Below are 27,319 nucleotides of genomic sequence, written 5' to 3' on the forward strand. Positions count from 1 at the left end.
ATGTATTAGCATTTATCTATATAGCAGCAACATGCTGTATTTTGCTGTGCCTTACAGTGATTAGGTTCCTTTCATTTCATTTAAAAATAATATTTACACTTATGGAATGTATAACAAAATCAGTGACTTGTGATATACTTAAATATGAGGTATTTGTATAACTATTACTTATTTTGGTACTTATGCAGTATCTGGGCTGCCGATTTTTTGATTGTATGCCTTAAGTTAAGGCATACAATCAGATGCGATGCGATGCGATATCGCATCGCATCGCATACGACCATGCGATGCGATGCGATGCGATGACCCGATTTTTCCATAGGATTCAATGTTAAAATGGACTGAGTCCATTTTAACATGGAATTCAATGGGAAAAAGGGGTCCTTTTCATACCCCTACTATCCAAGTGGGCATGGAGTTGGATATAAACCTGTGGCGAGCGTAGCGAGCCACCGAGCCCGAAGCGTGGCGAGCGAAGCGAGCCCCGCGAGGGGACGGTATTCTGTGTCCCCTCGCGGGGCTCGCTACGCTCGCCTCGCTACGCTCGCCACAGGTTTATATCCAACTCCATGCCCACTTGGATAGTAGGGGTATGAAAAGGACCCCTTTTCCCATTGAATTCTATGTTAAAATGGACAGAGTCCATTTTAACATTGAATCCTATGGAAAAATCGGGTCCATCGCATCGCATCGCATGCGATATGGTCGGGTGCGATGCGATGCGATGGACCCGATTTCAAAATCGGCAGCCCAGTTACTACATAAGTACCCTTATTTTATTACAGAGTTTAATAATCAGCTATTGCAGTTTTGTGTGATTACAAACAACGGCTATGTCAGCACTTCTATGTGAGTGAGATGTTACAGCTAATGAATTTCAAATGTGACACAATGAACAGCAATAATATGATTGTGATGCTGTGTATTCTTACCCGCTGCGACAGTTCTGCCAAACAGGATTGGATTAGCCACCATAACAAGCAGCAGAGGTGCATAGGTCGAGATGTAATGAGGAATAGCATGTTCTAGAGACTCCTCACAACTGGAAAACAATATCAACCACAGATTTGTTACTGTCCTGACATTTATGCTAACTCAGGCATATGACAACACTGTACATGGTGGTAAATAAAATGACAAAATCCAAGATTGTAGAAGTGATACTGTAAATCCGCACATACTCCTGCACATCATAGTCACATGTATAATTGTATAATTCATTTAATTTGACATGGAGGAGGTTGTGCAAGATGTCCATGTTACCCCTGGATTACAGGAAACTATATACTAATGAACCATACAGATTTCTAATATTTCATATGACAAAGGATATTTATGGGAATATCATCTGTAATGATTATTTTATAAGGAATCCCAGGGTAAAAGACCTTATACATATAGTAGGGCTTACATACTGTATACTGTACAATTTTCCATAATGGTAAGCGCCACACTCACGCTCTCTTCATTCAGGCTGGGATCATACATCCTGTTTTGGATCCTGCCATGTACTATATACTTGGGGGGGATCCAGGGACGTGCGTTGAGTTAAATGGCTGAGGAGGCCCTGGCAAGTACCAGAGCCAGATTTGAACACAATTTATGAGCTCAGAGGTACATGCCAGCATTATACACATGTGCACAGTGGCGCCGGAACGGGGGGGGCGAGGGGGCAACTTGCCCCCCCCCCCCAAAATTTCGGAGGCGCTAAAGTACCGTTCAGGGCCGTTTCTAGAGGCGGACAAGCCGTGCAGCAGCACGGTGCGCTGCACGGCTTGTCCGCCTCTGTTAAACAGCCAGGGCGCCCGGCAATGTTCCCTGCAAGGTGTGCGCACAAACATTTTAATTGTGCGCACTACTGTCCGCCGCCCGCCGCTCACTCCCCTGTCAGTGCAGTGGAGCCTGGAGCCGGGAGCCAGCCAGCGCCGTGTGCTCTGCCTCTGGGTATAAACTATAAAGTGCTGCGCCGGCGTCTGCACAGCGCGCAGAAAGAGCTACACTCAGGACGGAGCCTGCCCACCTTCCTAACCCAGTGCCCACCACATAACTTAAGGCAGTGGCACAGACAGAGCCCTACCACCCCAGACGGTATGTTTAGAAATAAACTCGCCCCCTGAAAATGTTGCACACTGACTATATATTATATATATATATATATATATATATATATATATAGTCAGTGTGCAACATTTTCAGGTGTACATATGTGTATATATATATGTATGTATATAAACAGGGGGTAACATATAGCAATTTAGGGGGCGCCAAAATGAGATTATATCTTGCCCCCCCCCCCAACCTAAAAACGTTCCAGCGCCCCTGCATGTGCAGCAGTATATACTGCTGGAGATTCATTGAGTTTTGATAAGAGATGTGCGGAAAGGGTAGCTAGGTGAGGCAGTGCCTTTACATTTTACTCCAGAGTTTTGACTATAAAAATGATTAGAATAAAAAAAATAAAAAAATTATTATATGTTCTTTGTATTTTTGACATACTTTATAAATTCAAAACTTCTTCATACACGTTAGTATGACAGGAAAGGCTGTGCCTCACCTGCCTCACCCCACCGCACGCCACTGGGGGGATCCATATATGTGATGCAATACATGCCGCAACTTATCGGGTGCATACTAACATTAATATTGCCAGTATGTACAGTACATAGAAATCACAAAGGACTTCTTGGTTTAGATACTATGCACGTCCTCAGTGATGCTAGCTCCATAGTGCAAGGCAACTTTTTTGCAACTTTTTCCATTAAAATGCATCTTATTTGCAAAACAGCGCAAATATGATGCACAAGCAGCTACTGCTGATTAAAATTATATGTATTACTCAGGGTGTCACTGTAGCTGTATCTGTACATGAAAAGCTACATTAGTGTTTTTCAAGAAAATGTTCCATTTCTTATGCAGATACAGTGCAAATAATATGCTATTTAACAGACAAAGTTGCAAAGAGTTACACGCATCTCACGCACGACTTTTATCGCATGGAGGAAAGATGTACTGTATGTGAAAACATCTGTAAGCCTCTATATTGATTGCATTACCTACCGCATTTCAAAATGTGGTATGGGAAATGCAGCCAACATTGAGATAATGGTGGTTTAGTATAGACCGGTTCTTCACACCCATAAATGTTCCTACGCATATATACAGTACAGTGATACAATACTTACTTAGATACTGATGGGTAGTAAAGCATAGCAACACCTTCTATGCCAAGCAGAAGTGACAGGCCCCACGCCATGATATGATAAAGGACTATTGTGCTGTAAATGATAATACATTTTGCATATGAACATCAATTCAATTTCACATAATATTAGTTTTTTTCTAGTATCCATCATCAAAATTACCGTGGAAGAAGCATTTCTACATGCAAACAGTATCCATTAAACAATTATCTTTAATAAAGCTGCAACAGAGAATACGAGAAGCATTTTGAAAATTAATCTACTTTCTTTATAAACAAATAAATTACTTTGGGGCCGATTTATCAACATCTGCATATCGCCTGCAGTGTTTTGGGTTTTATTTGTTTTGTTTTTTCAAGTAAATTTGGCCAGACAGTATTTTCAATTATAAGTATGTGAAATGCAATCTGATTATGAAATAAATGCATATAAAATGGTTTGGAGCAGTGTTTCGTGATAACTGCTCCAAAAGCCCTTTAATACATTCAGGTGATATTAAAATAATGGGTGGTAAAATACCCATTTCACATTATTTTAGTAAAAAGAAATTGTTAATAAATCTGCCTTTAAGTATGCATTTATCATCGCTGTTGTAAAGAAGGGACACTGATTGCACTTTTGATCTGAAGTGGTTATTGAGCTGTAATGCTCCTGCGTGCTCTACTAGTAATGACTTGGTACAAGGAAGTGTATGTCAGTATATCAATCAGCAATAACTGTAGGAACCTCAGCTAAGAGTAAAGATGTGCAGGTTCGGTTTAACTGGATTTACTTGGATCTCAAAGCAGGATCTTATTGGCTATTGGCTGTCAAATGTTTTGGATAGCCAATAAGATCCTGCTTTGAGAACTGAGTAAACCTGGATAAAACTAAACCACATCTCTAGCTAAGAATACAATAAATATATTTACATTAGATGCAAGCGGCAAGATCCTACAATGTTGGTAACTGGTATCACCTAGAATATGGCTGTACTCAAGGCATACACACACCATGTCAGTATGATAACAGGAATCACTTAGCCTTGCAGTTGGTAAATCCCTTTGGGAATATAGTGGTCCGTGTGTCGTGATTTCTGCACTGATTTAGAAAAATTAGTTCTATTGTTTTCTGTATTATAATGATAATGATAAATTACATGAGATTTATAAGATAGTTTCTCCAATCATTTAAGACAATGCTCTTCTGCTGATAAGCTCTTTCAAACCTGATCTGTTGAATGTGTAATTTTTAATTTCATTTCGACTAACAATCAATCTAAGGCGGTATTCAATTACTTGTTGTTAATTATTGCAAGTTAAAAAGGCTTTAATGCCTGGGGATAGTCAAGTGCACTCTCATTATCAGCTAATAGCTTTATTAATTGGGGCAGCATGGACGGTGTAATGGTTAGCATTACCGCCTCACAGTGCTGAGGTCAAAGGTTTCGACTCCCACCATGGCCCTAACTGTGCGGAATTAGTATATTCTCCCCGTTCTTGTGTGGGTTTCCTCCGGGTACTCTGGTTTTCTCCCATATAGATTATAGACAGGGACTGATGTGAATGTTCAAGTATTCTCTGTAAATCGCTGCGGAATATGTGTGCGCTATATAAGGAACTGTTAATAAATAATAAACAAATGAATGCTCATTAAAGTAGCGTGTTTGGCTGCATTAACACAGGTTAACAGGGTTGCATCACCCATTAACTTGCTAGTTATCGGGGATTTGTTTTTAACCTGCTAACATAGGAGAAATAACCCTAATAACTCCTGGCTTTGGGGCTAATTGGATAGCCCTCGGATCAGATAGCCACAGAAATGTACTGGAGCTAACCGAATTACGGCCTACAGTAATGCTTTGAATTAATAATGATACAGTACTGTATGTGACATATTTTGGGTTTAAGCTTTATGTAAGCATTTACTCTACAGTTGCTCCAAGCTAAAACTTATGGTTGAATTATATCATTGAGCTATAATTCATTTCTGATCATTTTGACCTTTGAATGCAGGCTCATGCAGTCTCTCATGTGAAATACAGAGGAGTTTTGTCCTGCCTCTGGCTATCTATTGAAAGCAATAATCATATCTTTGTAGCATGTGAATAAAGCATTAATGGAAGTATGACTTCCAAATCAAATTATTTGTATAATGCAATGCTGTATTAATTTGTAGTTCATAGAAATAACTATTTAAATTATTCATTTTAACTTTTTGTTTCACAAAGGCTTAGTGCATAGTCTTTCTTAAAGGACTAGGGCCCTCATTGTCAGGGCAGCAGAGAGGGGGGGGGGGGCGAGTGGGTACTAATTACCCGGGCCCAGGCTTGCTGGAGGGGCCCTGCATGGGCCCTGGTCCGACCCTTCCCTTCCCCCTCCGTCCCTCCCGGGTAGCAACAGCAGCACACACTTCTACAGCAGTGCAGTGTCTCACTAACAGCGTGAGAGGTCATGCTGGGCCTGCTGTCAGCACAGCACATGCTATAGGTGTGTGCTGCTGCTGAGATTACAATTTTTATAGTTTTCTTTCACCCTCCTCTAAACATTTTGGGGGTGTGGCCTAAGTGCGGGAGGTGCCCACACCTCCCACACTTAGGCCACGTCCCCAAAATTTTACCAGGGCCCAGCATTCCTCTCGGCTGCCCTGCTCATTGTGGTTTACTCACAAAGCAGCGGTATTTCACTGCTTTGTGAGCAAACTAATGCTGCCCACACAAATGCCTGCTCCCTGCTGGATGCTAAATGTACCCGCAGGCCTGCAAATGGATGTTTCGCATAAACATCCATTCACAGCCTTGCATGGGAGCCCGAAATCCTTCGACCATCCAATGACTTCTCAAGTGCTCGCTAATCTAAGTCACTATCTGGTGACTTAGATTAGCGGCACCCTGCTCCGAGAACAGTGTGGGCAGCTGATATCCGGTTTTTGTCAGCTGACCACCCCCGGATGGCAGGAAACCTTCCCCGTTCGCATGGAGATGCCCTGTTTTTCCTAGGCTCACACAGCTTTTTTGGTGGTACACCCAGGAAATGCTATCACGCCTCCTGCATTCCCCCGATGCGAGTGCCTCAACTATGTAAGTCTCCGAGGGCACCCGCAGAGAAGACATGCATATGTACATATTAGCAAACAAACACATTGCTCACAAACACTAATTTTAAGAAATATAATATGTTCTCTCTCCTACAATTATACAAGTGCACTAGGGTGCCGAATGATGCTACAACAGTCAGGATTCCGACTGTCAGTACACCAACATTGGATTCCCATCTGTAAAATGCCTGACAGTCGGGATCCTGAATTACAGGAGCTATTCTCCCTCGTAGGGGTCCAAGACCCCCATATTGGGAGAACAGAACCTGTGGCGAGCGCAATCCACTTACAGTGCATGCGGAAATTATTCACAGCCCTTAATTTTTTCCACATTTTGTTATGTTACAGCCTTATTGTACAATGGAATACATTTATTTTTTCCCTCAAAATTCTACACACAATATCCTATAATGACAATGTTAAAATAGTTTTTTGGAGATTTTATTAAAAAAGAAAATGACTAAGAAATCACATGTAAAGTATTCACAGACTTTGCTCAATACAGGTACTTTGTTGATGCACCTTTGGCAGCAATTACAGCCTCAAGTCTTTCTTAATATGACAAGCTTGGCACACTTATCTTTGGACAGTTTCGCCTATTCCTCTTTGCAGCACCTCTCATGCTCCATCAGGTTTGATGGGAAGCATTGGTGTACAGCCATTTTTAGATCTCTCCATACAGTACATGTTAAATCAGATTTAAGTCTGGGCTTTGGCTGGGCCACTCGAGGACATTCACAGAGTTGTCCTGAAGCCACTTCTTTGATATCTTGGCTGTGTGCTTAGGGTTGTTGTCCTGCTGAAAGATGAACCATCACCCCATTCTGAGGTCAAGAGCGCTCTGTAGCAGGTTTTCATCCAGGATGTCTCTATACATTGCTGCAGTCATCTTTTTCTCTATCCTGACTAGTCTCCCAGTTCCTGCTTCTGAATAACATCCATGGTATTGGCCTGGTGATGAGCAATGTCTAGTTTCCTCTGTGCATGAAGTCTGGCATTCACGTCAAAGAGTTCAATCTTTGTCCCATCAGACCAGAGAATCACATTTTTTTATGGTCTAAGAGTCCTTCAGGTGCATTTTGGAGAACTCCAGGCGGGCTGCCATGTGCTTTTTACTAAGGAGTGGCTTCCATCTGGCCAGTCTTTCAGACAGGCCTAATTGGTGGATTGCTGCAGAGATGGTTGTCCTTCTGGAAGGTTTTTCTCTCTTCATAGAGGAATGCTGTAGCTCTGACAGAGTGACAATCGGGTTTTTGGCCACCTCCCTTCTACCCTGATCGCTCAGTTTAGATGGCCGTCAGCTCTAGGAAGAGTCCTGGTGGTTCCGAACTTCTTCCAATTACGGATGATGGAGGTCACTGTGCTCATTGGGACCTTCAAGGCAGCAGATATTTTTCTGTACCCTTCCCCAGATATCTGCCTTGAGACAATCCTGTCTCGGAGGTCTACAGACAATTTCTTTGACTTCATGCTTGGTATGTGCTCTGACATGCACTGTCAAGTGTGGGACTTTATATAGGCAGGTATGTGCCTTTCTAAATCATGCCCAATCAACTGAGTTTACCACTGGTTGACTCCAATTAAGCTCTAGGAACATCTCAAGGATGATCAGTGGAAACAGGATGCATTTGAGCTCAATTTTGAGCTTCATGACAAAGGCTGAGAATACTTATGTACATGTGAGTTAGTTTTTTATTTGTAATAAATATGCGAAATTCTCCCAAAAACTTTTTTTTCACGTTGTCATTATGGGGTATTGTGTGTAGTATTTTGAGGGGAAAAAATATTTATTCCATTTTGGGATAAGACTGTAACATAACGAAATTTGGAAAAAGTGAAGCGCTGTGAATACTTTTGGGATGCACTGTAAATACACTGGGGAGTATCTACTAGTAAGCCCCTACTGATTGCCATTGTTACAACCTCTCACTTTATTTGTGGGTATTCTCCAGCTACTCTCTCTACTGTAGTCCTGACAAGCTTTGTGACTTTTCTTTTTCAAGGAAGTGCCTCCATTACTGAAAATCACTTGCATGCTCTACTTCTAGAATCCAGTTCCAGATTATTTGCCTGAACTCTGGGTCCCACTGTCTCCAGCACAGGTATCAACTGTGTTAGGAGGTTGACAACTCTGGCCCTGGGAATATGGAGGCCTGGTTCCTGTGATCAATGACGCAAAAAAAGCAGTCACTGGCATACTATCTGCTGTCTCTATTACTAACTCAGTTTCCACCCTTCAGCAAAATGGTAATAGCCCTGTAATTTCATCTTCTCCAACAATGTGAAAACATTCTTACCCAAAATTCCAGAGCAAATTCTGTTGTGGTAGTCGTAAGCTATTTTATATATGAAATGGGTTTTGGAGAAGCAAGTTATAAAAGTGCTATGGTCATAGGCGTGCGTACATTGAGTGTTAGGGGTGCACAGGCACCTCCTAATGCTGTGCCCACCTTTATGAACACCTCCCTGTTGCTAGCAATGCCAGCAATACCTTTTATCAAAGGCCTTTGCTTTTTAGAACTGTATTCCATTAAAAGAAGTGGCCATCAATCAATTGTGTGCGTTTTGCATTAGTAATTGTTCTAGACCATTGTCATATCACTACATACCTCTATTTATGTTTTTTTTTTTTTTTTTGCTTGCACTCTTACACTGAGTAATTAGAAAATTTTAACTGAAATAGGCAGGAGATTATGGTGTGGCTGGGAAATGTTTATATTGTAGCTAGTGCCAATAGATGATGGTAGTCACACACAATGGGCGGTATTAGACACGCCCAATAGGTGGTTCTAGTCACACCCCTTTGAAAGTGCACCCCCTAATAAAATGTGCTGCACACTCCTATGGCTATGGTTGATATTATTTATAATTCATCATTCAAGGTAGTTTTAGGTTTTTTATTATTGAAGTTTATAACTGAACTCACTTGCTCCTTAGATTACCCACCCACTACTGCTACTTGTTTTTTTCTCGTGCCTGAATTCTCTTTAAAGTAATTGAAACCTCAGGGGGTTTTAAAACAAGACAGGAAATCAACTTGTGCCCAAAGACTGTCGCCTGGTATCACTCACAGGGATACCACTCCCTCGCTTAACCACAACAGATATACAAGAGTGTTCCCAAGATACATATACTGGTAAGGATCCGTCTCTCCTGATAACACAAAGCCTTTAATGTGAAGTCACACTTTGTTCCAAAGTCTGAAGTGAGAAAGGACCAGATGGTTAGATACAGTATGATACCCCCTGATTTCATCAGGAAGTGATGGTAACCGCCAACTCAACTCACATTAATGTGAGACGTTCACATTAAGGTTTCTTTTATCCCTCAATGGTCAGGATGGGTAAATTGTCAATTGTACTGGTATGGCTCTCTTAGACAGACACTCACCTCCTTCTGAGGGTTTTATTTTGACATTGACACATTTTTCTAATAATCCCTCCATTTCATACAGTTGTATCATCCTCCTCCTCATATGTGACACATATCTCTATGTCCACTCCCACTGGCCACTTCCACTCAGATGTTTAACTAACCTTGGAAGTTTTAATCTTTTCATGGCAATTTAACTGCCTCTTCACTCCTTCAGATGATAATTCTCCACCCCACGGTATCCGATTTTTCTATAGCCCTTCCGTAATTGGAATTCTTTCATGTACTAACTGATAATTCATCATAGTATACCTCCACTGGAGCTCCCTATGGCCATAGTACTTTGTCAACCAAATTTAACTATAACTATTGGTATTTTTTGTCTATTCCCTTTGCGCACATCAAACTGATCAATGTAATTTAGCAATGTCGTTTTGTTGGTTACAGTTATTTTATATATGTAAATAAGACACCATTTGATTGAGAAGGACACTCGACTGAGTTGCCTGGGACATATGCCAAGAGGGACTATTTGTTCAAATTTGATCAACATCTGTGTTACACATCGGGTGCTGGCCTTATCCCTAGGTCTTTGGCTCAGTCCGAATCTTGCACATTATGTTGCCCCTAAACCTTCTATATTTGACTGTTAGTGGCATAAACTCACACAAAAAGAAAACATTTTTTGCAATACTTTGAAAGGCAGAAAGCTGATCTAATTGTACTACAAGAAACCAACTACCTTGCAGCGTAAATCTTTTCACAAACTGTTTAGATCACCTCCACTAAAACGCAAAGAATCACTGCTATATTAGTACCCAACAATTTTAACTTAAAAGACAGAGAACTCATAAGCAAAAGGGACTGGTCGCTAATATTATTGTCGCTCAACATTCCCAGTAATTCCTCTTATTCGCTTTGGTGTATGCCCCCAATGGGGGACAAGGAGCTTTAGGCACATGTTTACACATTGCTGATGTCCGACATAATGGAGTGATTTTTGCATCTTTACATGCGCACCACCACATACTGTATTTGTCCTGATTGTGTCCATACAGATTTGTATGGACACAATCAGTATCAATAGAAAGATCAATTAATATTTAACTAATACTTGCAAAATATACAGTACTTTGTAATTGTATTTGGTTGCATTTAATTTTTTTCATATTGAGGTTACACACCTTTGTACCAACACACATGAAGGCTAACCCCTAATACATTAATTAGTTAGGGGGAATAGGCAGCAGTAAGCATTAATTGTAGTTGGGTGCAGGGCAGCTCCCAGACTATTCTAGGAGTCAGTTGGACTGTGTTACATTGGTGCTCGGCATCACCAAAAAGAAACAGTTGTTTATGAATGTTGTCTGCCATACTGTCATACAGTATATATATATATTACATTTCTATACACAATTGTGAGAAACATTGTGAGCATTATCATAAAGATGTCAGTGCCATGAGATAGATAGACCAATCCATGGATAATGCGTTTATTTTATTCTTATTATTTAGTCTATCACGCCATTTTCTGATTATAATTACTCTTTCTTACATTTTCACCTCTTGAATCCTTTTTCATGGACTCTGTTTTCATACACTTGGACAGATGTATTAAGCCTGGCGAAAAGATAAAGTGAAGATAAAGTAGAAGGTGATAATGCACCAACCAGCGGAGAGGAACTGGGTAATTCCATACTTGAAAAGGATCTAGGAGTCCAAATAGACAGCAATCTAGGATGTAGTGCCCATTGTAATGTAGCTACAAAAAAGGCCAACAAAATTCTGGCATGTATTATGAGGGGAATGGAAACTAGGGACTCAAGGGTAATTATGCCACTATATAAAGCATTGGTGAGACCTCACCTAGAGTACGGAGTACAGTTCTGGGCCCCACACTATAAAAAGGACATCATAGAATTAGAAAAAGTCCAAAGGCGAGCAACAAAGCTTATTAGGGGAATGGAGAATTTAAGCTACAGGGAGAGATTAAGCAATTTGGGACTATTTACATTAGAAAAGAGACGTTTAAGGGGGGACATGCTCAACATGTACAAGTATATCAAGGGCCAATATAAGGAACTGTCACACACCCTATTTTCTACTAGAAAGGAATCTAGGACGCGAGGGCATGAGTATAGATTAGAAGAAAAAAGATTTCATTCAGCTAGTAGAACAGTCAAACTCTGGAACTCTCTTCCCAGAGAGGTGGTAACGGCTGGCTCATTAAATGCGTTCAAGGCAAAGTTGGACAAACATTTACTGGAGAAAAACATCCATGGGTACAAATAAGAAATATAATTTGTCTGTAAAATACCAAATCAGCAATGGATATCTATACCAGGTTGAACTAGATGGACGCAAGTCTTTTTTCAGCCTTACCTACTATGTAACTATGTAACCAATCTGCTCTGTTTCTATTTTATCTCCACTATATCTTTTTACTAGGCTTAATACATCTGTCCCACTATCTTACCTTTTTTTTAACTATAGCATTTAGATCCTTGCTTTCCAGTACTTTACCCTTAAACTGCAATTTGTATTCAAACTCTTGACAAGCCCATCTACTAGCTACACATCACATAGCCATCCACCACTACCCACCTGCACACCCACCATTAGCTACACCATCTCATAGCCATCCACCACTACCCACCTGCACAACCACCATTAGCTACACCATCACATAGCCATCCAGCACTACCCACCTGCACAACCACCATTAGCTAAACCATCTCATAGCCATCCACCACTACCCACCTGCACAACCACCATTAGCTACACCATCACATAGCCATCCAGCACTACCCACCTGCACACCCACCATTAGCTACACCATCTCATAGCCATCCACCACTACCCACCTGCACAACCACCATTAGCTACACCATCACATAGCCATCCAGCAATACCCACCTGCAAAACCACCATTAGCTACACAATCACATAGCCATCCACCACTACCCACCTGCACAACCACCATTAGCTACACAATCACAGCCATCCACCACTACCCACCTGCACAGTTACCGTTAGCTATTTCACCAATGTTTCCAACAAATGCTTTGCCTTGACGTGTATTTGCACTACTTGAATTATTGCCATCCCTTGTCTATTTTATAAGAACAGTTCCACTTGCAAACTTTTAATATCCCCCTACTGTATATAAAACTTATTTCCAGCACATTTATCTCATCACTGTAGCTCCACCACCTTTCTTATACCATCTTCGCCTTCTGTTTACCCTTCCCCTCATGAGTTTTACGTGTTACATCTAATTGTAATTCTAACAAAACTATCTTACCTAACTCTACCTACTTTTAACGCAATGTACCAGTTCTGTAATGTAAGCTGGTCACTGGCATTTTATTACACAGTTCCCCAAGGTATCTCCTTGTTGCAACTAATGGCATTTAAAGATACATCACCAATCCATCTGCAGGAAAATGAAAATACAACACAAAGCCATCCACAAAAACAGTACAGATACTGTAGTTATAATAATGTAGATTTCATTAGGAAATAACCTGCAAAGACGATGGGGGGAAATTTAATAGGTTGAGAGATTCAGAAAGAGAGAGATTTGGTAAGAAATCTATAGTTAAAGTTTAAAGCGGCAAAACCAGTTTGATTTTGAAGTTTAAAAGATTTTTAAAAAACTGAAGATTTCCCAAAGAGGCTCCCAAAAATCGTGTGTTCCTTCCAGCCCCCTGGGAAGGTCTCCCTATGCTGCCCACAACAGAGTACAGGGGGCAGCAAAATAGGGAAGTATGCCTCAAGGGAAAGTATGGAGGTGAGGTCTTAGAAGTTCCACAGCAGTCACCTGCATTAAGTACAACAAGAATCCTTATAGACATCCTTGATTTTTAGACAGGCAGACTTGGTGGCGCCCCCCCCCCCCCCCAGATCCTGGCACCTTAGGCAGCTGCCTAAAGCTGCCTAATGGTAGAGCCGACCCTGCTTGTAGATGAGAAAAGAGGTGTCTTGATTCAGCGCAGGACTGTGTGATCCAGAACTGATGCAATCAACATGCTTTATAATTGCACTGTAATTTGATTTGTAATTTCTGTGTTGTGCATAGAAAGTAGTTTGTAATACCTTATTCCTGCTGATCTTCTAACCACTAAGTAAGCATCCACTGCATAACAGAACAACCACCAGAAACTTGCACTGTAGAACAGCTGTATCCACATCTGTAGGGAAAAACAAAGACATCTCTACAGTGACTGACCAAAAAAAAAAAATCTATATATTTTTCTGTTAAGTTCATTAGTAAACTATTCATCATAGGCCTTGTTTCTCAGACCTGGTGGCTGTCAGGGTACTTATTTATTTATTTGCAGTTTCTTATATAGCGCAACAGATTCCGTTGCGCTTTACAATAGTAGACAGTGATAAAACAAACTGGGTAACAGACAGACTTGGTGGTTAGAGGGCCCTGCTGCAAGCTTACAATCTATTAGATATATAGGAGGGAAACACAAGGACAGGCATCAGTAATAGCATAGCAGTCCCAACAAGTTACAAGTCCAGAAGGGAAGCTATATAATACATAAGTGCCTCAGAGGGTTATGCGTGTAGAACTTAAATATAATAGGCTTGCCTGAAGAGATGAGTTTTCAGGGAACGCTTGAAAGTTTGGAGGCTAGCGGAGAGTCTAATTGTGCATAGAAGGGCATTCCATAGGATGGGAGCAGCCAGATGAAAGTCCTGTAATAGTGAATGGGAGCTAGTGATCCGCTCAGATGAGAGACGCAAATCTTGTGCAGAGCGGAGTGGTCGAGATGGGAGATATTGTGTGATAAGTGCAGAGATATATGCTGGTGCAGTATGGTTAATAGCTTTATATGCAAGTAGAAGTGTTTTATATTGAATACGGTAATATACAGGCAACCAATGGAGGGACTGGCAGAGCGGATCAGCAGACGATGAGCGTCTTGCAAGGAAGATCAGCCTAGCAGCAGCATTTAAAATGGATTGCAGTGGTGAGAGTCTGTTCTTGGGAAGTACTGTTCTTGGGTACTTATGTAATATCTGGGCTCCCGTTTTTCTTATGAGACCGCGTCCCCTCGCGGGGCTCGCTGCGCTCGCCACGCTTCGGGCACGGTGGCTCACTGCGCTCGCCACACTATATAAAATCAACTCCATGCGTAGTTGGATAGTAGGGGTATGAAAAAATGGGGTGCATTTAACATGGGAGCCCAGATAATACATAAGTACCGATTTTTTTTATTGAAGATTTTTCATATTAAACATGAACATAAACAATGTTGAGCATAACGGATACAGTGTTTGCGTTTCAAAATAATATACAATAATTGCCAACCTTTAAAGTTTACGACGGCTACATTTAGACTAAAATGACTGTTTAGTTCACCACACAGTATGTATCAATGTCATAAATGTATTTGTCCGGCTGGGACTCGTCTGCAACAGACCTGCCTTCCTATGGCCGATCCAAGGACTTTTTGACACTCAACAGACAGAATATGTAATTCCGGCTGTAGAGTTACAGTTGGAAGAAACGAAAACAGACCGGGATTCTGACGAGACAGTCCAACAGTCAGAATCCTGGACTGAATTCCCCCATCTGCAGTCCAGTTTACTGTAGGAGACATTTCTAAAAATGAAAAGTGGTGATGTTGCCCATAGCAACCAACCAGATTCAGTCTATCCTGTCTCTATAATGTCTGATTAGTTGCTATGGGCAACATCACCTCTTTTCATTTTTAGAAGCTTTAGTAAACATACCCCTAAGACCTTAAAGGATTAGGAACTAATAGGCAGGACATCTTTGATAATGAGTTATTATGGATGGTTATTATGGATGTAGAAGTGAAAGAATTTTAAGAATTCTTTTGTAATGTAGGGTTTTCAAAAATGAAAAGTCCTTAGATCCTTTTACAAAAATATGTTTAGTGTTCTAAAGAAAATGCTGCCGCACAAGTTTGATTCAACAGAACACAATACAGCTCAATCCAGTTTATGTTCTTAGGACCTATTATTAGGTACTTTAGGAAAGGAATGGTAAATACTTTTCTCTAATAAAAATGTATTTGAAAAGTTTTCCAGGTCTTAACATACTTTTCACATTTTGGCCCTACGGAGTTTACATTTGAAAAAGGATTAAAGTATAATTTGCAGTAATTGCTGAATATGAAACACAAATGTAAAACTAAACTAAAACTTGTGAAGTTGCAAACTTATTTGATCATCTGTTGTAATTTAGTTTTATAAATATAAAAATATTGCTTTGTCCATGAGATCTTGCGCCATCGCAGATAAAGAGCATTCTCGAGAAATTATTCTAGAGGTGCACAAATCTGGGGCATAGTATGGGACCACTACACAAGTACTTAATATGTCCGTCAGCTTAGAGCTAAGTGCAGTTCCTTTTAAAGATGAAATACTGGATGAAACAACAGCCATGCTGCCGAGTTGAATCATCCTCCTAAACTAAGCTGCCAATACAGTAGGCCACTAAGAGAAGCTTTTGAAGGGTCACCTGTGACATTGGTAGAGCTACTGAAGCGGTGATGGGAAATAATGTACAATGACAACAGAAAAAGGCATGAAAACTACCAGATCCCCTGACATAAATCTAGAGCTTGCAAGAAAGTTTAGGCTTGATGGTAAGGAAGCATGGGCCGAAATATAATAGGGTGCGATATATTTGCACATGTGTGATTTTTATGTAAAAATGTCCAAAATTGCACATTGAAAAAAATTTGCACATGCAGTAAAATTTGCACGTTTTGACCTGTCTAAAAAAATTCAAAATCACATCCAGATGTTTTGTCATGGAAAACATCAAAATAATAAATGTAATACGGTGAGAATTCTCAATTCTCGCCAATACCCGTTCGTACAGTGGATTATCTGTGATCGACAATCTTAGCAAATTTACCCTGTTTCAGTTTCTTATTGCTATCACCTATTGAATAGCTTAATATGTGAATTCATTTCAGGCACAAAATTGTTTACATTTTAATTTTACACCTGAGGAGCTGTAAAGTTTTGTTTAATCGTTTCAACTTACATTTCTATATAACTTGAAGGGTACAATTCCCTGTAGGAAATGTTTAGTCATGGATTGCAATTGCATTTTTGCATTTGCTGACTGTTATTGTAAATGTTTTATGAAGAACTTATTTAGGGGCTCTAAAGCACTAGAAAGGCAAGCCTAAAAGGATATAGAAACAGATGAATCCATCTCTGCAAGGGTTGTTTTACACCAGGAACAACCTGCAGTTTATGCATCTGGTTTACATGAGGATGTGACTTGACAGTGGTAGTGGTAATTGTTAAAGTTACAATACAAAATGCATACACAATATAGTACTTTAAACTTCTTTGCTGCTGAGGGTTCCTCACCCTGTGCTAAGGTTATATATACAGGGATATCCTTCTGCAGTTGAGCTGTAATTCCAGATGACAAATACTAAATATATTTAAGACCCGTTGTCTTTTCCTTTAAAAATTCCAGCGGGAATTGTTTTTGTCTTTTGCTGTGGATGGTGGATCAGTGAAGAAACTAGGGGGAGGCAAGGAACAAGATGTGGGAGGTGAGATTAAAGGCCCTTATCCACTAGTGCAGTGATGGCTAACCTTTTCAGCTTGGTGTGTCGAAAATCGTAAAAAAGTGTAGCTGTCCTCGAGTCGTGTGTCACTTCAAGAAATATCAATAATTTGGTGATATTTGCAGGGATTCAGTATGAAATCCCGGCGTTCAAAATCCCGACGCCGGAATCCTGACCTCCGAAATCCCAACAAGGGGGGGACGTGGATCGTCCCCCCTTGCGGGCTCGCTGCGCTCGCCACGCAGCGGGCCCGGTGCCTCGCTACACTCGGCACGCTAATTTGTTCTCCATCCAGGGGTGTCGTGGACACCCACAGAGGGAGAAAGTGTCGGGATTTCGGCGGTCGGGATTCCGGCGACGGGATTCTGAACCCCGGGATCCCGACCGCCGGGATTGTAAATGCATCCCATTTGCAGCCATTATACATATGCCACATACTGTGATGCTCCATTATACAAATGCCACACACCGTGATGCTCCATTATACATATGCCATATACCAGGGGTGGCCAAACCTGTCCTCAAGATCTACCAACGGTGCATGTTTTCCAGGCAACCTGTGGATCTATAGTAAGAATGAATGCAGCAGGTTTGAAAATGTGACCATTAGTATTGACTACAGCTGTGCACCAGCTAGGTGATCTGGAAAACATGGACCTTTGGTAGATCTCAAGGACCGGTCTGGCTACCACTGCCATATACCGTGATGCTCCATTATACATATGCCACATACCGTGATGCTCCATTATACATATGCCACACACCATTATACATATTCCACACACCGTGATGCCCATTATACATATGCCACACACCATGATGCTCATTATACATTTGCCACACACTGTCCACTCAGAGCTGCAGCATCTACTCAGGTCACTCACTATCTTGGTGACTTGTTAATGCTGCTTGGTGGGCTTCCCGGGCAGGAGAGGAGGAGACAAGACAGATGGGCAGACGCTGATCTCCGAATCCGCTGAACCAGCAGGTGGCTGCATTCACAAGAGCCCCCGTCTCCCTGCCCAGGCATCCAGTCATACCAATCAAGCACCGAGCATATCTCTCCGCACACCAGCACGCGTGTCACTCAAAGTGCCTTGGCGTGACACGAGTGACACGCGTGTCATAGGTCAGCCATCAGGGCACTAGTGCGATATGGCCATTTTCATCTGAGAGATTTCGATTTCACATTTTGAATGTTCGAAGTAGTGATGGGACTGCAGACAAGTATCTGCAGGTCCCAGCAGGGGAGTAGTAATAGCCCCCACAGACCTCCATTGATTGCAAGCTCAACAGCACTGCCAAGCCAACGCGGGGTCTGCAGGGGCTAATGCTATGTCACTGTGGAAACAATTTTACAGCCCTGCAAGGCCTCAAAAAATTAAACTGAATTTTAGATTCCTTATGTGTGATTGTTTTTTATTATTCTGTTTTAGACATGTGGGAAGATTTTCCTCAGTTCCAGTCGATAGGTTGACAGTAGGTAAGTTGACCACATATGGTCAACATGAATGTCAACATGATGGATAGGTTGACGGGTTCAAATGGTTGATATAATAATGGTCAATACAAAATGCAATTTGGTCATCACGAGTTTTTGGAATGTTTTTGTATTTTTTCAACTTTTTCATACTTTACCATCCACATGGACTACAATTGGGAATGGCAACAAAGAATGGTGAGTGATGCTAGCCATGCAAGGAGACATGGTACACTGAAAACCACCCAAAAAACACCATAAACGTTTGTCGACCTTTTCCTGTGTCAACCATGTCTATTCACTCTTGCCCATACACAGTGTGTGCTGCGAAGATGTCCTTCCTTCCAGTCTCCCAGAAATCTGGTGCTGGGCATGACCACATCATGCATGGCATTATAGGAGCGGCCAAAGGGGAGAGGGGATGGAGGAGCAACAGCAGCCCTCACCCATGGTAAGTAGCCTAAGCCGAGTGCTGGGCATAACATGAATAAGGGACACTAAGGAGCTAGCGCCAGTACTGGAGAGCACCAGCCAAAATATTGCCTAGGTCATGAAATTGGTTAGGACCCGCTGGTGATAACCAGAGACTTACTACTAAGTCAGCATACAGTTTGAAAGATGCGAGAGCTGGACAGTATCTGAAAACTATGCTGCTGAAATTGAGACAGTTGGGACAGTTGGGAGGTATGCATTCATATCTCTTATCCACATACTGTATCTATCTGTCCAGTAACATACAGTGGGGCAGATGTATTAAGCCTTAGCAAGAGATAAATGCAAGGGTGATAAGGAGAGATAAACGTCCAGCCAATCACCTGCCAACTGCCATGTTACAGCCTGGGTTTGAAAAAAGTCAGTAAGGAGCTGATTGGCTGGACGTTTATCTCTCCTTATCACACATGAATTTATCTCTTGTTAAGGCTTAATACATCTGCCCCACTGGCGGTTATTCAGAACTGATCGCAGCCCTGCAATTCACAAAACGACCAATTATCGATCATCTGCACATGCATACGGATTGTAGCGCGCATGCACAAGACCAAATGGCAACCTGTTTGCAAGTAGATGGACAGGAAGCCTGCACTGGGAGTGGTTACTGGCCGATTTCTGAGAGTGTTAAGGCAAACGCAGACATGCCCAGGAATTTTTAGGGAGGGTGTGTGATGTCAGCTCCGGCCTCGATTTGCCTGTTTCTATTGCACAGGCAGAGTAGCTTCTGCATCACACATAGGGGGTTATTCTGGTTCATTCGCTCGGATGCGAATTTGCATCCTTGCGAGTAAACCAGATCCTATCTTGCGAATGGTGGTACACCGGAACACCCCCCCCCCGCGCGCCCTACCCCGCAAAGGTGTTCGCCATGGGTACACGCTCCCAGCACATGCACATGTGAAGAAATGCGCAAAGCGCAAACATCGGCCCCATGTGAACACACGCGGGCTGACGAACGGACCTGAATAAGGTACATAGACTGGAAAATTCATTCAATAGTGAGTACAGTAAGTTGCAGATGGATTTGCAGTTAAACACCGATCTGTGTGATTTTCACAAGCCATTCCCAGCCTTGCACAGGGCAGGTTTTCACTCTGGCGGGGCAGTGGCTATCTGATAAATCGCCCCACTGCGATCAGGTCTGAATAACCCCCAATGTTTCCTCCACATGTGTGCGGGCCAGTATGAGATATGGGCCTTACACCATCTAGTGGGAAATTTTAAGGTAAATTCGAATGACAAACCCTACAACAAAAGAGTTAAATGAGACACTAATGCCTTATAATCATACTGTACTGTCAATTATCATTGTCATCCGAATTTGTTATGTCATCTGAAAATCGCACATATCATTTAGCCACAAGCATTTCCATATGTGACCATCAATTTATTGTTCAGCGCAAATATGTATGACAGCACAAGCATCTCAGCCATTATAATATTATACTTACTGCACTTCCAACACAAAAGGCGATGGGCCAAATATCTGTGGCGTTCATTACTGATATATTGCCAATAAAAGATGGGGAAGATATCCATACTGCTGATCGGAGTACAATACCTGAAATCAAAAGTTATATGTGCAATCAAAATGTGTAGCCCAGAAACTGATCATCATGGTTGGTTTGAATGGTTAGTAGTAACAGTTATATGCATTGTTCACAAGAATCCAATTATTGGCCTGATTCAGACCCAATCGCAGATCTCCGAAAATTTAAGTTCCGACTGGGAACAGGAATGATGCGATGGGGCATTTACTGTGACACACTGTGTCGCCACTCGCAGCTGCTGCAAACAAATACATTGCTGGCCTGCATCTGACTTAACGTGAAGAGGGGCGCCCCTGCAGATTACTGCCGCCGGTTGAAATTTCGCGAAAGTACAACTGGGTCTGAGTGTTCCTTCATTTGGAGTTCTCAGTGCAAAGTTACAGGAAGATATTTCCATTCGCCTCCAGACAGCACCACCTTCAGTACAACAGGTCAAATTAAACCTGTCAGCTGCAGAATCAGAATGTGTTTCCAAAGCTGGGTACATCACTATAGATGTGTCTTGTTGGAAACACAAATCTGGAAAATGTATAGGAGCAAAGAACAATCAATCATTTGCTCCCAAACACTGGAAAACAGACAGTGGTCATTCAGACAAATTTGTGAAGTCTGTTTGATTTAATAGATTTACACAAACAATGTTATTGGTCTATTTTCCAGCATTTGGGAGAGAATGGTTGATACTGTAGGACTTGAGGCCCCATTAATTTTAGCTGGCAACAGCACAAAAACTTTCACCCCTTGCTGTCTCGTTTAGTGCCCAACTGGCAGATTTTTTCTGGCAGACCTACAGGTCTGTGGGAAATGTTTGTGAGTCAGCAGCTGCGGTATCATAGTGTACTATTTACTCACACCAGAGAAAACATTGTGGGGAATAAGGTGCACTTCTTACAGTCTATTAATCTGTTATCTAAATCACCCAGGTAGGTGTGATGAACCCCAAGCTAGTGTGTTAAGGCCCCCCCATACACTAGGCAATTCACCAACAATTTGCGATTTTTTCATGCAACTGCAGTGTTCAATCGCATGAAAAGCATCCAAAATTGCATGCGATTGACAGCAGGTCCGATGCATTGCATGGTCCCGTGAGCACCAGAGCCTGCGAGTCACACCAGCTGCAGAAGCAATCTGTTGGATTTCTTCTGAGCCAGTCAGGCTTGGCTGGGATCACATTCGATATATTGCAAGGTCCCAGGTGGCTCAAGTAGGGATCGCGGGTGACCTCTCCGAGGGATGGTGAGGGAGAGCTTTGGGCAGAGAGGTGATGCCGGGATTAAAGACGAGAAAGTTGAAAGTGAGATTGATTTAAAACACAAAGTTGACAGTGGCTGCAGAGAAGTGTCCTATCCCTTGCATTTCCCTTTATGGTGGCACATGTTGCACCACTCATGTTATGGCCCTGCTGTATCTACACTTGTAACCAAATAGATGGGATGGGGGTGTGATGTCCTCACTTATGTAAAGTATGTACAGTAGGAGCCTGCTAATGCAAATGCATATAAGAATACACTCTCATTAATACCCCTTTTACACCAAAAGGCCAGGTTACACCTGGATTTTTGGAACTGGCTCAAACCTGGGTGCGACCCATCTTATGATCACTTTCGCACTACCTTTCCCATCCGGCATAATGCCGGGTGGGTGATGTAAGCGAAGGCGGGACCTGAGCTGGTGCTTGGTGTTGACATCCCCAAATGCCTGTAAATCCACAGTCTGGGACACCTGTGATGCCTTTAACACAATGGTGGCAAGCCCAGTACCCGGGAAAGCTGCTGGGTTGAACCCAGCCACCGTGCATATGCCCCCAGCTTCCGTGCATGAGGTGAATGGATGCCACACACAGGAATCCAGTCACCTCCCCAGCGCCAATGCTGTAGGCAGCGTCCTCCCAACCGCAGGATGCTGCAGGTTGGGAGTTATGGGCTCACACATTCATGTAAACGGGTCCCGGGTCAGATGACCCCGGTTAACTGTTTACACTGCCCCTGTCCCACCCGCAACATTTCCCAGGTTGGATTGCTGGGTCTTTGTACCCAGGTTATTTTTAAGGGACCCATTCACACTGATCTGGTGTAAAAGGTGGTATTAGAGATGTATATTTTGTCTTTCTTATAGGACAGGTGCAAGAACACAATGATCACGCTAAATTATGTAATTGTAGCCCTGAACCCTTACATGCAATGATGTCAATCTGGGTACTAAATAGCAAGGGGGCTACAATGATGCAATCACCCATGCAAACCCCCAAAAGCCTTTCCCCCAGCATGTTGAGGCCATGCCCCCTATTATACTGACCTGGCTGCACCCTCCCACATGGGGCAGCCAGAAAGTCAGTAAGCATGTATAAAACATTAATGTTTTTGTTACATGCATTATACTAGAGCCATTTATGGGGTTGCAGTCAGCATCCCGGCAGTCAGGATGCTGGCGTTTACTATAGCAAAGCTGGCAACTGACTGCCATCAAAACATTGGCGCCAGATCTTAAGTATCTTGGCTAGTTAAAAATAGAACTGACCAATTCATTTAAATCATCATTTGATTTCACATATAATGATGGATATCAGTCAATGGGCCACCCAATAACATTTGTACATGTTCAAACAGCAGTAAATCATAACATTCACATAAGGTTTAATGTATATATTTCTCTGAGGGGCAGATTTATTAAGCTTGGAGAAGAGATAAACTGGAGATAAAGCGGAGAAAAGGTAAAAGGAGATAAAGCACCAGCCAATCAACTCCCAACTGTCTTTTTCAAACACAGCTGATTGGCTGGTGCTTTATCTCCTTTTACCTTTTCTCCGCTTTATCTCCAGTTTATCTCTTCTCCGAGCTTAATAAATCTGCCCCTCAATTTCTAATGATAAGTGTTATTAAAATGTGTGAGTTACTTTTATCTTCTTTCCAAGTTCTTATCTACTGTATTGTAAGTATTGCATTAGCTTAGAGCATGCAGCTTTAAGATTATATCAGATTCTCACGAGTGCAGTTATGAATGGTAAGCACATGACAATGTTAAGCATGAAAAATGTTATACAAGATATAAATAAAAACATGCATGCATCTTACCTAAGCATCCAAGTAAGTCACAGACAATGACTAGAAGAAGTATCCTAGATGAGGAAGGTTTAGGCAAGGTGGACTTTCCTCGTTTTCTGTAACCTTGTTTTGTTTTAGGTAGCAGTTGTATAACAGTCAGCAGCAAGCTGACCAGTCCGCTACCAATGCAAAGAGATCCAAACACCTTTGGCTGATAATCTAATACTAATTGGGTGGCAGGATCCCTGTTGAGACAGCAAAAAGTCTCCAGCCGGGGAGAAGCCATGACAGGGCTTCCTAACACTCCAAGCACACACAAGTCAAGGAAGAAAGAAAGAAAGAAAGGATAGTTGTTAATTAAATTCCCTCTTGACTTTTAGGCTTCATTCTTCAGTGCTGCTGATCACGAGTAAACTCTGATCATGTGCTTTAAAATCCCTACAGCTATGTCTCTGATTTGCCTTACTCAATGAATGAGTCAGGAGTCCTTGGCAGCTTAGTTTATAGTAGTCACACTTACTACTTCTTATACACAATAAATAACTAACCTAGGCTGCAGATTAATGTCCAAGACACTATAGGATTAGTGACAAAGATTTGGGATGCCTTGGACCGTCCTGCAGTGCCCTACTACAGCAGACAGGAATAAGCATTTGAAGTAACTTCCTGGGCTAAACAAAGAACAAGTATTTCTGCTTTTCTCTCTAGACCTGCTCACACAGGCACTTTAACTTGTATAATGTGTGTTACACTGCAAAACAACACACCCAGATAAAAAGAAGTAGAAGATGCTATACTGGCCAACAGAAATCATATGAAAACAAAAATATCTATACAGGTTGAGTAACCCGTATCCAAAATGCTCGGAACCAGGAGAATTTTGGATAACGGATTATTCCGTATTTTGGAATATTTTAATATTTCAATTATGTATTTTGAAGTATCTCGCATTTATGCTGTATAAACACATTAACCACATAAAATACACACAAATATATTTTTATTTGTTCATAAAACAAGGTTTCAAAACATAAAACAAAATTTGTGTCCTATCTCAGATATTGAATTTGAATGCCAAGCAATCATTTTCTTGCACATATATAGTGCCAGTTACATATCATGTCATCAATAGTGCTGTTACAAATGTCCCCAGTGAGTTTTTAGCAAAAATTTTTGTCACTTTCTGGAGTGCATGGTTTTCGCAATAATTCGAATAATGGATATTCGGATACGGAATACTCAACCTGTATTATAATTGTTTTTTTTTTCAACATAGATCACTATATCAACAGTGTTGGGCCAGTCACTCGGAAGCCAGGGACGCGTAGAGTACACTTCCAGGGCTGCCATCACAAATTTTGGGGCCTGGGACTAACAATATCACCAGGGCCCCCTCCCTCTCCCCCTCCCCCCCAATCCTCCTCCCTTCTTCACCTTCCCTGATGTATTGCAATATAATTATCTGATTTACCTGTTCCATGGGCATGCTGGGGTGGTAAAAAGCTGGTCGGGATGATGGATACCAGGCACTGGGATGCCTCTATCGGCTGCTGTTGGCAGCCTATAAAATCCAGGGTCTGCACATGCGCAGTACCTACGGCAGTACTGTCCATGTGCTGGTCCCTATATTGTACAGGCTCCAGGACTGTGATTTCACTTCTAGGGCTGTTGGACTGTTGCTGAAGCAGTCCATAGAAGCTGGCTACATGCGCAGTACAGGGGTTGGTAGTGTACTGGGCATCATTGTCATCATTGTACAAGCACTGGGAACAATGCAGTGGGGACCAGGAGGAGCAGCGGTGGCAGGGGGGAGCCGGCATCACAGCCAGCGGCAGCCCCTCTCCTACCATAGGGTAGGAGCCACCACTGACAATCTCTATTCACAATATCTCCATATATGGAATTAGACAGTGGCGTAACTATGGAGGGTGCACGGGATGCAATTGCTATGGGGCCCGGCCATTGGGGGGGACCCAGAACCCAGCTGGCAATCCCCTGCACCCTTTGTAGCTCTCCCCTCCATAGTTACGCCGTAGTCCCATGCCCCCTCCATAGCAGTCCAATTCTCCCAGCGGCGCTGCTGCAGTCCCGCACTCGGCTCCCCCTGCCAGCAGTGCCGCCACCATCTCATGCTCCTCCCCCCGCTGGTACTTGTTAGAGGGTGACCTGCCATCGCCGTCCTATGCTCCTCCCCCCCCTGGCGGGCGCCAGACCCATCATCAGAGAACAAGGGACACAGCCGGCAGCGAGATATGAGGCAGATGACACCCGGCGAGCTGAACTGGAGACCTGGTGCATGCGGTGCCAGGGGCAAACGCAGGATTTTCAGAAGGGGGTTTCAAGAGGGGCGGAGCAAAGCACAGAGATGGACACTTAGGTGCCATATAATGTAATATCCATGTATTATGACATAAAATGTGATGGACGCACCCCCCCACTATTCTCGCCACCCCGAAGCGTGGTGAGCGGCGGCGGAACGCTTCCACCCGACCTTTTCATTACCCCTCTATCCACGTCGGCGTGGAGATGATTTTATATAGTGTGGCGAGCGAAGCGAGCCCGAAGCGTAGCGAGGGGACGTGAAATACATGTAACGTAATACGGGTGCGCTCGCCACGCTTCGGGCTCGGTGGCTCGCTGTGCTCGCCACACTTCGGGGTGGCGTGCATAGTGGGGGGTGCATCCATCACATTATATGTCATAATACATGGATAGTACATTATATGGCATAAAACCCTATACAATCGGATCCGATATTTTATCGCATCGGATGCATCAAGATGCAATTATCGGATGCCATGGCACCCAATATTGTATAGTAAAGTCACTAACATAGAACCCTATGGAAAAATCGCATCGCATCTGATGTTTTGCATGTGATGCGATGCGATTTCCCTACGGAAACGTACGTATGCTAATTGGGCGCCAAACTAACATATAAGTACCATATATATATATATATATATATATATATATATATATATATATATATAGCAAGCAAGAGTGGGGTCTGAAGCTAATCAGAGACCACACCACGGCACTCCAAGGAATTTTTGAAAGTATGCAAAAAGCTGTTTAATGACAGTTCGGGGGTCTCAGCCCCCGTCTTCAGATAACAGTACAATGATCACTGTACTGTTATCTGAAGACGGGGGCTGAGACCCCCGAAACGTCATTAAACAGCTTTTTGCATACTTTCAAAAATTCCTTGGAGTGCCGTGGTGTGGTCTCTGATTAGCTTCAGACCCCACTCTTGCTTGCTATTGAATTTCATCAAAGGCACCCGGGTGGTTGATCACGATTGAGGCAGTGCCGGCTCGCAGCACCTGTATATATATATATATATATATATATACATACAGGGGTGTCAACAGCAGTGTAGACCCCTGGGCATAGCAATGTATTGGGGCCCCTACTGATCCTCCAGCGGTAGGGGTGGGGGAAGCTTTGATGTCCCCCGGGTGGTAGGGGGTATTATATCAACCTCGCTCAGCATGTATGGCCTGGATCAGTAATTTCCACTAATTAC

General features: G+C 42.5%; 1 protein-coding gene across 1 annotated transcript in view; it reads right to left on the reverse strand.

Moving 5' to 3' along the window:
- GPR143 (G protein-coupled receptor 143) overlaps positions 1-24,186 on the reverse strand; it is a 46,189-nt gene extending 22,003 nt beyond the window's left edge. The window contains exons 1-5 of the mRNA XM_083171018.1: positions 23,821-24,186; positions 20,651-20,760; positions 13,746-13,840; positions 3,183-3,275; positions 933-1,042 (exon numbers count right to left, since the gene is read on the reverse strand). Coding sequence (XP_083027144.1) covers positions 933-1,042; positions 3,183-3,275; positions 13,746-13,840; positions 20,651-20,760; positions 23,821-24,076 — 664 coding nt within the window. The 5' untranslated portion in view covers positions 24,077-24,186. The remainder of the gene's footprint in view (positions 1-932; positions 1,043-3,182; positions 3,276-13,745; positions 13,841-20,650; positions 20,761-23,820) is intronic.
- Positions 24,187-27,319: the final 3,133 nt, after the last annotated feature.

The sequence above is a fragment of the Crinia signifera genome, chromosome 2 (genome assembly GCF_055691185.1).
Source record: "Crinia signifera chromosome 2, ASM5569118v1, whole genome shotgun sequence".
NCBI lineage: Eukaryota > Metazoa > Chordata > Amphibia > Anura > Myobatrachidae > Crinia > Crinia signifera.